Here is a 15,230-nt window from a genome sequence, read left to right on the forward strand (position 1 = left end):
GGCAGCAATTCTTTTACACATAACTGATGCAGTGAGTAGCTTCTCATTTCTTAAACGACCATGTCAAAGTCATATCCTGTGCTCATGGAAAAAAGGTTACTGTGTTTCAGAAGGGTCAAATTATTGGCCTGAATCAAGTAAAGAAAACAACCGGAGGGATTGTGGAAATTACTGGAATTGACATTGTCCAAGGCATTGTTAAAATCTGGAAGTATAGATAGTTTTCACATGACGTCACAGAGTCGGGGATTCCCTAGTGGCGGCCATCTTGCGGGTCAAGCTTACCGTATGGGTGACTGAGCACACATTGTGACCAGGGCTTTGAACCAGAATTTTTTTCCTATCGGTTCGTTCCGAACAGAAACGGAATTTTAACGTTTCCGGTTTTGGGTTCCACCATTAAATAGACGTTCCCGAACCGGTTAGAACAAAAAAATTTCGTTCCCGGAACGGTTAATTACGTTCCCTGTCAGCTGTTTAACAAATGGCTATAAAATTATGTCTCTGTCTCATCCAGCTTAAGCCAAATGTAGGCTAATTCTATTACAACCTTCATTAAATAAGACAAGAAATAATTCAAAACAATTATTATTTCAAATGTTGGCGATTTGGATTCTCAGTATGTCTTCCCATCTACACAAACAGAAAAAGTGCCAAAAATGAAAGATAATTCGTTTAGTGTGTTACCAAAGGCTAGTCAGGCCCTATAGAGGGCTACCGCATGACGTCACCGTGCCGCGAGATTTTGTTAGGCGCCATATTGGAAGACCAAGTACACATCTATGGAAGTACATACATACATAAAACAAACTACACCTGAAATGTAGCCAGGGCTGGTTCTGCCCTAATCTGGACCCGGGTGCAACATCGCGCAACCCCCCCCCCCCCCAAAAAAAACCCACCAGTCTAAATCAGGACAACCATCACATAACTATAAACATTTTATATCAACTATTTTAACTAAATGGGCTATAATAAATGAGCCTGCAGGCAGCCACGGCGGGCTGCCTCAGAAAAGTAACCATTCAATGACAACTGAAAGCCTGCAGCCACGGCGGGCTGCCTTAAAAAGTAACCATTTGTCCTACCTTAAAACTCGTTTTGCATTTTCTGCCTCCTTTTTTGTATTTTCGACCCTCCGTTTATTTTCTTTCCTTTTCTGAAAACCCGATTTGTGTCCAGACATTTTGTTCTGCTACCAACGAACTAACTCGTCAGGTCTCGTCTCTCGAGCCCGCGATGATTCCCATGGGAGGGGCAACAACTGATACATTTTTACAAACAGCCAATAGGGAGGTTGCAAAGTTCAGGCTCTCCTTTGCTCAGACACTCAGTAATGCACTTACTCACTAGTAGTCCACCTTCCTGCTCTCTCCATTCAATCAGCGAACATCACACAGGAAGTGAACTCCAGCGGGAATAGAAACTTGTGCAGGAGAAGAATGACTTTTATTTGTAGGCTACAGAAACTTTGAGGAACGAAATAAAAACCGGTATTAACCGGTTACCATTATTTTTAATAAGCGTTTCTGTTCCGGAACATAAAAAATAATAAAGTTTCTGGTTTCGTTTCTGTTCCATGTGAAATAGAAAAAGTTCCCGGTTTTCGTTTTCGTTCCTTGAACCGGTTCAAAGCCCTGATTGTAACGCGCGAGTACAAAGTCTTCAAAAGAACCCAAGCAGGCTATTTAAAGCTAGCTATGGTGCACACCTGTTGTATTCACGGCTGTCGTAATAGGTCAGATGAAGAAGTCAAGCGGAGCTTTTATGGAATTTCCACTGTACGGGAGCACGAAGGCGAGCAAACAAACTCAGCATACAAAGGAGAAATCTATGGCTTGCGAGAATCAACTGCAAGGATTATCAGCCTTCCAAACACAGCAAAGTCTGCTCTGATCATTTTATAAGTGGTAAGTTGTTTAAATAAACAATCGTGTTTAAGTTTGTTTTTGGAAACCAAAACATCATGTGAACAATCTCTGGAGAATGCCTAACTGGAACCGCTGAGTGTACATTTACATTGTAATGTACACTTAATATCGCTCGTTCGTCACATTTATATTTGAAACTTGTCACTTCACTCACGCAAGGGTCATTTTTGAAAAACATTTTAGGTCTATTCTGTATGATTTGATTTGTGTTTGGGATGCAAACAGCGCGCCTTTTGGCGGATGCCGCCTGAATCGCGCAGATCCGATTTCTTTTTTTTTTTTTGGGGGGGGGGGGGGGCGTTGGAGTGTCTGATTATAATTTCAAAGTAAATTCTGTATTAAAATTACTAAATAAGCAAATCCGTTACAGTCCATGAAACAGGAAGTATAAGGATGAGAAAAAAACAGTTTAAATCGGAAAGCTGCGCACATTTGCGCAGCCCGAGCAGGACTGCGCAAATGTGCGCAGCTTTCCGATTTAAACTGTTTTTTTTCCTATCCTTATACTTCCTGTTTCATGGACTGTAACGGATTTGCTTATTTAGTAATTTTAATACAGAATTTACTCTGAAATTATAATCAGACACTCCAACGCCCCCCCTAAAAAAAAAAAATCGGATCTGCGCGATTCAGGCGGCATCCGACAAAAGGGGCGCTGTGAATATATAAAGTTGTATATATCAGACAGCCTTTAAAGTTTGATGAAGTCAGTTTCAGGCTTTGGAGCAGGCTTTGGCAGTTTCAGGCTTTGGCAGCCCTGCATAGTCACTTGAAAATGCATCTTTGTCCACTTCGTAGGGGTCAATTCCCCCAATCAAGGCCAGTTTGGCTGCATACCATTGTCATGAGATGTCGTCTAATGTATCTATATACTTCTGTTTGCTTGATTTTGCCGACATTGATCTTTATTTTAGAAAACTGACTATATAACTTCATAAATTCGTCCGAGATAACGTAGCCGGTAGTGGCGATGGTCCGTTTTGTTTGCCCCGCAAGATGGCGGCTGGGGGGGCGTTCCCCGGAATGCCGTGATGTCAGTGAAAACTATCTATAGCAGTGAACCATGGTTGGAAAAAGATCTTGACTGACCATGATCAGAGATCACGTAAACGCTGAGTGAAGTCGAATCATAAAATAAAATCAACAGTCGAACTCATGATTATTTCCACACTCACAATGCAACAAGATCTTACAGGACTGGGACGCAACAGTTGTGTGTCCATAAGAAAACCACTTGTTAGTGAGACCAATCTGAAGAAAAGGCTTCAATTTGCTAGGAAGCATAAAGATTGAACTCTGGAGCAATGGAAAAATGTCAAGTAGCCTGATGAGTCCAGATTTACTCTCTTCCAGAAAGCTGAGCATGTACGAAGGGCAAGAAGGGAAGCTTGTGACGTGATGCACCATCACGCATAGTGGCCACTGTACAAGCCTCTGGAGTCAGTGTTATGATCTAGGGTTGCTTCAATTGGTCAGGTCGCAGCTCAATAACATCGTGTGACAATAAAATTAAGTCAGTGGTCTATATGAATGTACTGAATGACCAGGTTACTCCATCAATGGATTTTTTTCTTCCCTGATGGCACGGGCATAATCCAGGATGACAAAGTCAAGATTCATCGAGCTCAAATTATGAAAGAGTGGTTCAGGAAGCACGAGGAATCATTTTCACACATGAATTGGCCACCAAAGAGTCCTACCCTTAATCCCACTGAAACCCATTGGATGTGCTGGAGAAGACTTTATGGAGAGGTTCGACTCTCCTGTTGTCAAGACAAAATCTTGGCCAAAAAAAAAAAAAAAAAATGAATGCAACTCTGGATGGAAGGCAAAACAAACCTCTCTTGGCAGCACTTATTTTATACCTTTATGTTGATAATGATAATATTTCTGAATCGTCAGCTGTCAGGCTATAGTCCTATGAAAATCCATGACCTTGAGTATGGTATTTCAAAGTCATTCACAATCAAAGGTCATGATGGCAACTGAAAGCCCATATGGGACTTCTTATATGTTGATAATGGTAAACATCTGGCTGTCATGAACCATTTTAAAGTTATAGCCCTTTGAAAACCCATGACTTTCAGTTTGACCTTTCAAGGTCAAAGATCATGGTGCCAAACGAAAGCCCATATGGCACTTCTTATAAGTTGATAAGGGTAAATATCTGTCTCCCATCAACCGTTTTCAAGTTACAGCCCTCTGAAAATCCGTGACCTCGAGTTTGACCTTTCAAGCTCACCCAAGGTCAAAGATCATGGTGCCAAATGAAAGGCCATATGGGAATTCCTATATGCTCATAATAGTAAACGTCTGTCTATCGGCAACCGTTTTTGAGTTATAATGGAAAATGTGTCATTTTGACTGACAGGTTGATCTTTCCGGTGACTTTGACCTTCACCTTGATCCGATTACCCTCAAAATTTAAATCAGGTAATCGACGGACCATTGCCCACCTACCCTGAAAATGTGAAGTCAATCGGTGCAACCGTCTAGACGCTAGATTGTTAACAGGCAGGCAGGCAGACAGACAGATAAACAAACCGCACTGATTACAATACCCCGCCTTGCTTACTCCGTCGCGGGCGAGCTAATAAATATTTTAACAGTGCGTAAGGTTGTCAAAACAATGCCATGGTGAATGTGCACTGCAATCAAAGCTAAAGATGGTCCAATGAAATATTAGTGTGCGACTTTTTTTTTTTGGTTGGTTGGGCAGTGCAATATCCATCGAGCATCTATTACTATATTAGAATAATACATGCGCTGCTGTTTAAAATGAAAGAGATGGTCTCAGAACACTTTTAAACATAAAAAAGCCACTGACTTGATATTTTCCAAATATATTCTGGAATTTTGTAACAACTGAGTAAAATTTTAAATTAACCAAAGGGGAAAGCATATAACCTGCTCACTGCAATCTCTCACCATGAGTATTGTCTGAAGATGTTGGGCTGCTCTCCATGTAGGACGAAGAGTCATCCTTGAGCGCCCCCTCCTGGCTTGAACCTGGTATTACACTTGCCTCAGGACCACGGGACACCTGCTGCAGCGTCTCACTCACTAGCTGCCTCGTCTGCTCACTCACTACTGTCGCCTGGAAAGCCATTGGTTTTGGCTTTATCAGCACCTGCAAGGCATTCTGGGTGTATAACATTCTGTACAATAAATGAGGCATTTTCCAAAATGATCTCGTTAGAGATGAAAGTGGAGCAAAGAAAAAGATTCCTGAACTTTTGAAAGTCAAACTAAGATGGGGGGGCACCATACCCCGAAAAAATTTTAATAACATAACACGCAAAATCCTGCATTCTAGTGCATTTTAGTACTTATTTTCACTAAAACAATTTATAACTTTTAAGCCTTTTTCTTTCATGTACATTAATGATTAACATGTCAAAAATATCAAATTTAATTCCCCTAGTTAATAAGTAATTTTCAGGAGTGCATTTAGAAAACGCGGTGGCTACACAGTTCATTATTTGAAAAATATCAGACAGTTGAAGGTAAACTCAGCAAAATCCCAAAACAGTGCTGTTAAAAAGTAAAAAGTCTGTTAGAGTTTCTAAAGCTTTCAGGTTTCAATGTTGGGGACACTGAGCCTCGTTTATCAATCTTTTAGTAGAGTTGTGCGTTTGCGTAAGCTAAAGTGAACTAAACATTTCCAATTCAGATTTATGCGAGTTGAAGCCAATTGTTTACATTAGTTCGTATTGTCTGTAAATTTAAACACACCAATGAATACCAAATTTCTCATGTAAATCAGGGGCGTAGCTAGGATTTTTCAAGGGGTGTGTGTGTGTGTGTGTGTCACACACTGACTGGCAGCCTGAGTACATTATGTAACAAAAAATAAATTACCATTGCTAGTTTTAGGCAGCTTAGAAACCGGCTCTTCCATTATTGCTGTTTCTTCCACGTTTTCTTGATGTTGTGTTCTAGAAACGGCACTAAAACTTAGCTTCGAAACCACAAAATGCAACTTTGATGGAAAAAAATATATATAATAAATTGCTTACCTCTCTTCACGTCGAAAGAAGTTTTGCTTGTTTTGACATGGCGAATTATTAACAAGAGGAAATATTCGTAATTCGCAACTAAAAAGACTGCAGCTACACTGGCAGCTTGAACATGTTTTCTAGTGCGATTGTGTTGCGCTTGCGCAGAACGGTGTCAGTCCTGCGCACCTAATGAGCTCTGGCACGCGCGCCGTTAACAAAGAACACCGGTCTTTAATCAATGAACTATGTTTGGGCTATTTAAGGACTGTGCCCAGGCAAGGACGATGCAAAGTATTACACCGCGTCTAGGAACGCGAAGAATCCGAAAAATAAATTTCTCTATTCAGGAAACCGGAGATTTTCAAGAGTTTTGTCAAATATCCGGATTTCTGGGTATCTCCGGAAGACTTTCATCTATATCTCATGCATGACTCTGTGGCGTAATACCTGGGTCTTGCCCTGCTGACCGTAGACAATCTTGGTGGGGATGAGTTTGGTGGTAGTAGACGGTTGCACAGCCGAGCCCAGACTCTTCGGCTGCGTTACGATCATCTTAGTGATGGGCCGAGATGCTGTGATGATGGCAGGCTTTGCTCCCGGCACAGCCTGCAGAGCTTTCTCCCCCTGAGGAGTACACGCATGCTTTTAATTGGCTTCAACTCATAACAAAATGGGTTACAGGATGAAATAAAGCTTAAAAGATCATCATTATGATCCTACCCCGGCGTTTAACAGTGTGGTGACCACATTCTTCCCAGGTAAGCCTTGGATGGTGGTTCCTTTCCCAGTGGTTTTCTGTACCACGATGACATTGGGTTTGGAAGTCATGGGAATGGTGGTGATCTTTGTGGTGGTGCCTGTCATTTACGAGTGCAGACGTGAAATCATACTAAGTACTAGAGAGACCAAGTGTTTCAATTACAAACCCAATTCCAAAAAAGTTGGAACGCTGCGTAAAACATAAATAAAAACAGAATGGGATGATTTGCAAATCATGGAAAGCTTATATTTTACTGAAAATAGTACAAAGATAATATATTAAGATTTCTCAGTTTCAACCTTTGAAATTATATGCTCCTTTTGAACTGAGTGCCAGCAATATGATTCAAAACAAGTTGGGACAGGGGCATCAAGACTGGAAATGTTAAAAATCAACTGGGTTAATTGGCAATAGGTCAGTACATTATTGGGTATAAAAAGAGCAAAGAAGCTGAGTTCCATAGAAGCTGAGTCTCTCAGAAGAAAAGATGTTGAGGGGTTCACCACTCTGTGAAAGACTGCGCATGCAAATTCATCTCATCTCATTATCTCCAGCCGCTTTATCCTGTTCTACAGGGTCGCAGGCAAGCTGGAGCCTATCCCAGCTGACTACGGGCAAAAGGCAGGGTGCACCCTGGACAAGTCACCAGGTCATCACAGGGCTGACACATAGACACAGACAACAATTCACACTCACATTCACACCTACGGTCAATTTAGAGTCACCAGTTAACCTAACCTGCATGTCTTTGGACTGTAGGGGAAACTGGAGCACCCGGAGGAAACCCACGCAGACACGGGGAGAACATGCAAACTCCGCACAGAAAGACCCTCGCCGGCCAAGGGGCTCGAACCCGGACCTTCTTGCTGTGAGGCGACAGCGCTAACCACTACACCACTGTGCCACCCCCGCATGCAAATTGAGAACCATTATTCTTCAATCGTGAAGAACTTGGGGATCCCATCATCTATGGAACATCCGATCATTAAAAGATTCAGAGAATCTAGAGAAATTTCTGCACGCAAGGCACAAGGCCAAAAACCAATATTGGATGCCCATGATCTTCGGACCCTCAGACAGCACTGAATTAAATTAAATTAAAGAAAAGAAAGAAAGATAGATGGATACGATTCTCTAGTGGAAATCACTGCATGGACTCAGGAACACTTCCGAAAACCATCGTCTGTGAACACGGTTCATCACTGCAGCAACAAACGCAAATTAAAACCAAATATATAAATAATATCCAGAAACACCACCACAACCTTCTCTGGGCCTGAGCTCTTTTACGATGGACTGAGATGAAGTGGAAAACTGTCCTTTGGGCCGACAAATTGAAATTTGAAATTCTTTTTGGAAATCATGGATACCGTGTCTTCTGGGCTAAAGAGGAGAGGGACCATCCGACCTGTTATCATCACACAGTTCAAAAGTCAGCATCTGTAATTGTATAGGGCTGCATTAGTGCACATGAAATCACTATTGCAGGTGTTGAAGCAACATGCTGCCATCTTCTTCTCCGTGCTCTCGCGGAAGGCGGTCGCATTCTCTGTCTCTCCCTTCCCTTATCTTTCCTGCTTCTGCTGTCTCGTCTGTCTAGTGTCTATACTTTTGAAAGACTCTCTCCGCACTGCTCTCCAAACTAAAAACCATGGAATTGATAAACTGGTCTCTTCACGCAATTGACACAATCTTCTCAACGAGAAGCCTGGGTTCGGGGGAACCAGCCTGTCCTGCTGGAACGTTCGCAGCTGGCTACATGATGGATGTGTGGGAGCGGTGGCGGGTCGTGTGCCTGGCGGTTCTTTCTGTGGAGGACATTGAAGACATCTACCTATTCGGAACCATGATTACAGGACTTTTGCTGATTGGATTAGCCGTTGCCCTGGTTTATCGAGGAAATCAGAAAACGGTGACAGCTGTTCAAAGCCCCATAAAGCTGCCCGACATGATTGAAGCGGTGGCCAGAGCTGTCGGCACTCAGACTGTGGCTATTCACAACTTGAACCGCAACATGGATAACATCATAGAGAAAGCTTTTGGCTTTGCAGTAGCCTGGGCCCGCCCATCCTAAGCGTGACGCAACACGAGGGCCTGTTGCGAGCTTAGTCTGGCCAGGCAAGCTATCTACAGCTCTTCCAAGCTCCCGAAAAATCGGGAACCAATCAACTTTGAGCATCTCCAACGGCCCTGGGTAGAGGCATGTTCAAGGCACTGACGTAGTAGAACTGCGACCGGAAGCCATAGACTGTTTACAGAATCTATGCCGGAAGCGCTTCATTCACGCTTCCGCATCTATTACGCATAGATGCTGTATTGAAAGCATTCAACGGGAAGTTCTCATTGAAAACAGAGCAAAGAGCAGCCCTGGAGGTATTTATTGAAAGGAAGGACATTTTCGCTTTGCTCCCGACCGGCTTCGGTAAGAGTTTAATCTACCAGTTAGCCCCGTCGCGTCGCATACGTCAGAGGAAAGAGTGATGTGATTGGTTTAAGCTTCGTCACAGCCTTTTCTGGCTTCGACCAGTAGCAAACTGAGGCATTTCAGGGAGGCGGGTCAACCACGGGCTCTGGGAAACGGTTGGGCTTAATATCTTGGCCAGACCAATAGCTCGGAGAGCTCTGAAGTCGCGTTAGCCAGGCTAGCTTTGCAGAGGAAAATGGATTCGAGAGGCCAGTATGGACAATCAGAGTAGTCGTGTAAAGGAATGCGTCTGCTCGACCCAAACAAGCCCAATCTTATCTGCTTTCGGCTCCCTTAGACAGCACTGGCCTTGACCAAGGCCATTGCTGGGGCAACAATTCCCCCCGGAGGTCACTGCTGTTAGACTCTCCCGTATTCCTCCCCCCTCTTCCCGCGGTTGCTGCTTCACCCCCAGTGTGACAAGTGGGTGCGTGACCAGTGCCATCATGGCTGCAGGAGCGGACGGTTGCTTGCTTGCGCTGGGTTACCTCTACCTCCTCCCCTCCCCCCTTTACCCCCCACCCCTGATCGCCCCCCTCCCCCCTTCCCCCACTCAAGTTCCGAGTTTTCATGTTGTAAAGTGTACTTGTGTTATTTTGTGCTTATGTGCTGAGGTTTTTTTAATGTTCCCACACTGTACTCCTCACAGGAGCATAGTGTGGGGGTTGCTTTTTTTCTCCTCCCCTCTCCTCATGTTACTCTGTATTTTTTCTTTTCATCCCTGTCTTCCTGTCCTGTTACTCCCCCTTGTGTGTATGTAAGGACAGGTTGATGGTCAATTTCGCTGGTACTTGTGACTAGTGATAATAAAGCGTTCATTCATTCATTCATTCATTCAGATGACGTCTTTTTCAGGGAAGGCCTTCCTTCTTTCAGCAAGAAAATGCCAAACCGCTTTCTGCACATATTAGAACTGCATGGCTCCGTAGTAAAAGAGTCCAGGTGCTAAACTGGCCTGCCTGCAGTCCGGACCTGTCTCCTATTTAAAACATTTGGCGCGTTATGAAAAGCAAAATACAATGGAACTGTTGAGTAGCTGAAATCCTAAATCAGGCAAGAACGGAACAACAGTTCACTTTCAAAACTACAGCAACTGGTCTCCTTAGTTCCCAGACATTTACAGTGTTGCTAAAAGTAGAGGTGATGCAACACTGAGATAAACATGCCCCTGTCCCTACTTTTTAAAACGTGTTGCTGGCATCAAATTCAAAATGAGCCTCTCTCTTTCAAAAAAAAAAAAAACAATAAGATTTCTCAGTTTCAACATATGTTGTCTTTGTACTATTTTAAATGAAATATAAGGTTTCCATGATTAACAAATCATTGAATTCTGTTTTTATTTATGTTTCACACAGCGTCCCAACTTTTTTGGAAATGGGGTTGTATTTAGCTGCTATCTTTTTCCTACCTTTCTTCAATCGGTTTATGAGTGTCCATCTATTCATGTATTTCTCATTAAACACATTACAAACATCTAATCATTATAACACATTATGTAAGCATTCATGTTTTCATACTTCATCATGCCATGACAAGACAAATACCTGAGCAGCTATGAATTTTTACAATAACTGTATACTCCATGCATCATCACTGACACATTAAAGAACTAAGGCTCATCCAACATAAATTCGAACACCCTGTTCCCCCCCCGTCCTGCTTTTCCTCCCATCAAATTACCGGACACCATGTTGGTGCTGATGATCTTCCCGCCCAGTGTAGCAAGAGACTTGGGCACCACTGTTATGATGCTGCCGCTGGTGGTTTTGACATATGTGGTCCCAGCAGGTGACGTGGCCATTCGAGCTCCGATGGATGGCGTTACTGAGGGCCGGGTGTACGTAGCCTGGGTCCCTGCACACAGGACACACACTAAGTATGTATACATCCACATGTTGGGTACATTTTATCAGTGTTGTAGTCGAGTCACTAAACCTCGAGTCCGAGTCCAGTCTCGAGTCAAGTCCAAGTCATTAAAAAAAAAAACTTTTGAGTCAAGTCCACTATTGATCAGAGTTGAGTCCGAGAACAAGACTCCACCCGCACCATTTGACGGTGGCTGTTTTAGCGCCATTAACATTAGTTTGTTCCTGAATGTGACGTATGAACAGGTGAATGTGTATTCTCTGTCAGGGAGTGCGAAGTATTCTGTCAGAGATGGTTGGGAGATGGATGGAAGTGCAGAAGGTGTGTTTATTAATACAAGTGAAGACAGGTAAACAATCCAGAATGGCAGGCAAAATCGTAAAACGGTGAAACAGGCAATAGGTCGAGCGAGGCACAAACAGGCTATCGTAGACTCGGCAGAATCAAAAGACAAGGAACAGGAAATCAGGGATCACGAAACCAAACAAGGAAATAAGGCTCGGTAATGTGTCAGCAACACAACTCAATACTTCGCAAAGTAAGTGTGTTTTCACAGTTTTTATATAGGCGCACTGATTGCACCTTAATCCTGTGCAGGTGCGAGTCATTTACAGCGTGCGCATGAGAGTCTGCTTGGCACGCGTGCTGTCTGGAGCGCGCCCGAGAGTCTATCTGATGCACGTGCCAAGGCATGCAGATGTGACACTCTTGCATGAAATGAGTACAAAAATTAATATAGATATAAATATCTTATGCAAAATTATTATGGCATGTTACAAAAAATAAAGAGAAAAAAAAATCCGAGTCCTCGTCTCCAATTTACGAGTCCGAATGCAGTTAATGCACGAGTCTGAGTCCAAGTTGTGTCACGAGTCCTGAAAATTAGGGCACGAGTCAGACTCGAGTACTACAAGCCTGCATTTTATAAGGCTATCCAAAGAGTAAGCAAATGGAAAATACAAATCATTTAGATCATGTTTTTATTCACATTAGTTACGTTAGGTTTAATCTAAACTTTCCCACCTCAGCTATGCACTGTGCAATAAGGCATGTTTAAAACTCCCTGCTTCCTTTCAAGTTGTGTCCAGACTCAAAATTCCCATTAAAAAAAAAAAGATGGAAGCCTGACCACTACTTATTCTCAGAGGAATCTCTGCAAGAGCTATACACACCCATACACCAACACTGTGTAGTAAACTGTTTAGCTCAGTGTATGTTTCACAGTCCCTGTATCTGAAATCGCCCCCTACTCACTATATAGGGCACTATATAGTGAGGGTGCCATTTTGTAGTGCTGTCCGAAACAATAGTGAGAATTATGACACCCTACATAGTGCACTCAAAGTATTCCACAATGCATCACGAAAAGTAGTGTACAACCGATGGTCACTAACCAAGCAATATATCCCATCATGCATTGCGGTTGCGCTGAAAGAAATCAAATTAAAAGCCTCAAATTTGATTTAATAAAAGGCAGCAGCAAAGAAAGGATTCAGCCTTGATTTAGAAAAAAACTGAAAAAGATGCAGCAGGCACAAAGTACTTTGTATTTATTAATGTGGGAAATACGCTCAGTATAACATGCATTTATTACACAAACACATGCACGTATTTATTATTTTGAAAACCCACCAGCCGCCTGATCTAGTATGTTTTAATTGTGCGACAGTAACCACATAAATAATAGCGCGACCGACTAGTGTCCGAAAGCGTTTTTTCATTTTATTAATGAGCTCACTATATAGACGTCTATATAGTAATTCCCTATATAGTGAGTAGGGAGTAGTGAACGAGTGAGTGATTTCAGACACAGAGTAAGTGTTGGTTTAGATTAGGGCTTTTCAAAGTGTGGGGCGCGCCTCCCCTAGGGGGCGCCAGAGTTCTTCAGGGGGGGCGCAACATGAGGGAAAATAAACCAGAATAAGTTACTATTGCGGACATTGAGCGAACTTCAGCTAGCCTTTGCCAGAGACAAAATGGATTGATTTTTAGTACCTAAAGCTACAGTGAGTTAGCCTGGGAAATCCCATGCTGCTTTGCACAATCATTCCGATCTGAAAGACAGCATGGAAACTATGGTCTAAAGGCTCGCCTGAGTTAGGGAGCCAATCAGAGAGTGGGGAGGGGTGGAAAGACGGTGACGCGTACTACTCGACAAACAGAAGCTTGTAGTTTATTTGGGACTGTTTACAGATCACATTTAACATGGTGGCGAGCGATACGAACCAAACTTTCGATCAAGCTTTAGACACTGTTCTGAATAGTTTAGAGCGAAAGTTTGTTTTAAAAAACCTCTTTGTCTTCTTCGTCACTCTAACTATGTCACCGGGTACAACTGCCATGACTGGCCATGGGCTACGTATACGCCAAATGATAGACATTCGCAACGTCCAATAAACGGCCGTTGACAATCGTAAACCACACCTCCCCTACGAGAAATTCAATAGGCGGATTCCAGACCATATTTCACTTGTGATATGGTCTGGTGTTAACCAGACTAACAGTGAGTGAGGAGACAGAGTCTGGGCCAAGCAAAAAAAGAAGTATGACCACGATTATTTTTTCATGGACTGGATCTGAAGATGCTCCACTGCCACAGTGTGTTGTCTGCCAAGAGGTGCTAGCTAACGATGCTATGAGATGTTTAACGTGTAAAACAAGATGTTTTTTTTTTTTTTAAAAGCACAGATGTTTAAAATGTGTAAAAAAAAAAAAAAAAAAAGAGGTTTTAAAAAAGCAGATATGTTTAAAATGTGTAAAAAAAAAAAAGATGGTTTAATAAAGCTCATATGTTTTAAATGTGAAAAAAAGATGTTTTCAAAAAGCACAGATGTTTAAAATGTGTAAAAAAATATATTTTAAAAAAGCACAGATGTTTAAAATGTGTAAAAAAAAGATGTTTTAATAAAGCTCATATATGTTTTAAATGTGTAAAAAAGATGTTTTCAAAAAGCACAGATGTTTAAAATGTGTAAAAGAAAAAAATAAAAATGTGTACAACAACCATTTTTTTTTTAAATACGAATGGAACATTAAGTATAGCAACAACAAAAACTGTAGGGGGGGGTCGCTGTTGTTTATTTGCTCTCTGAGGGGGGGCTGACTCTCCCACACTTTGAAAACCCCTGGTTTAGATTATTTGAACCAGGATAAGATCTGAGATTAGTGTTCAAACCTGACGTACCTGTAGGAGTGGAAACAAGTTTTGTGGTCATGATGGCTCCATTGCTGCTCACCACCATGATGGGACCAGAGCTGCTACTCGGCATGGCTGCGCTCGAGGGCTTCGGCAAAATCTTACTCGGCTGCATCTGCTGGGTGATTATCTTCACACCTACACACATATGGTCCAAACAAAAGGTGTCTCTTTTTGCATTTGGCTGTTCAGATGAGAGAAAATTATTAAAATGCCTAAAAAACACTCCATTCTTGTTTGTTTTCTATTAAATATGTACGTTTTACAATCGTTCGAAGAAATCGCCGAGAGCCTAATATTGCTGTGACATGTCTGTGTATGTAAACTTCTGACTGCAACTGTATGTTTATTCACAGCTGTGATAATCTTCGGGCAAAGGATTTGAGATCAGACTCTGTCAAGTTCTATTGCTGAACTATAATTTGATGAAACTGTCTCAAACTTTCTACTGGACTGAGATCTGGAACCTGAGACTGTGGAATGCAGATGAGGAAAGCGTTTGGGTTCTCACCTGACTCTTGTTTGATCTGTATGGTGGGTTTGGACACCGACAATGTATTGGTGGTTTGAGGTGAGGAAGAGAGAGGCGTCGCAGACAGGCCTTTGGGTGAAACTGACTGTTGTGACTGCTGCTGCTGTTGCTGCTTGGGGAACTGGAGGATGGGAGAGGGAGAACCCACCAGAGCTTTGGGGGAGGGCATTCTCGCTGTGGCCACCTTCACTGCTGCTGTGGAGCCAGCTGAACCAAAGGCAGGCATACAGAGAGCGCGAGAGAGAGAGAATCATGACAGAAAATTTACCAAAAGAATTATATCAACACAGAACCAGTTAAACCCCCCCCCCCAGAACTAAACATACATTTTATAGACCCTAGTGTTTTACTGGGAAATACACCACTCATATTTCCCGTACGAGCTACATCTGGGACATGGAGAACTAAAACCATGACATAAATCTCTATACGTCACTTGTGAGGAGATCAATGAACTGTTTTGATCAATTTGGGCACTTT

The 15,230-nt window shown here is 42.5% G+C and overlaps 1 protein-coding gene across 3 annotated transcripts in view; it reads right to left on the bottom strand.

The window, feature by feature from the left end:
- The window catches only part of emsy (EMSY transcriptional repressor, BRCA2 interacting), an 85,449-nt gene that overhangs the window by 34,251 nt on the left and 35,968 nt on the right, over positions 1-15,230 (bottom strand). For all 3 annotated transcript variants that reach the window (XM_060908945.1, XM_060908947.1, XM_060908946.1), the window contains 6 exons: positions 14,730-14,957; positions 14,207-14,356; positions 10,837-11,010; positions 6,653-6,789; positions 6,380-6,556; positions 4,860-5,061 (listed from right to left, as the gene is read on the bottom strand). In XM_060908945.1, coding sequence (XP_060764928.1) covers positions 4,860-5,061; positions 6,380-6,556; positions 6,653-6,789; positions 10,837-11,010; positions 14,207-14,356; positions 14,730-14,957 — 1,068 coding nt within the window. The remainder of the gene's footprint in view (positions 1-4,859; positions 5,062-6,379; positions 6,557-6,652; positions 6,790-10,836; positions 11,011-14,206; positions 14,357-14,729; positions 14,958-15,230) is intronic.

This window comes from Neoarius graeffei, chromosome 25, assembly GCF_027579695.1.
Source record: "Neoarius graeffei isolate fNeoGra1 chromosome 25, fNeoGra1.pri, whole genome shotgun sequence".
Lineage (NCBI taxonomy): Eukaryota > Metazoa > Chordata > Actinopteri > Siluriformes > Ariidae > Neoarius > Neoarius graeffei.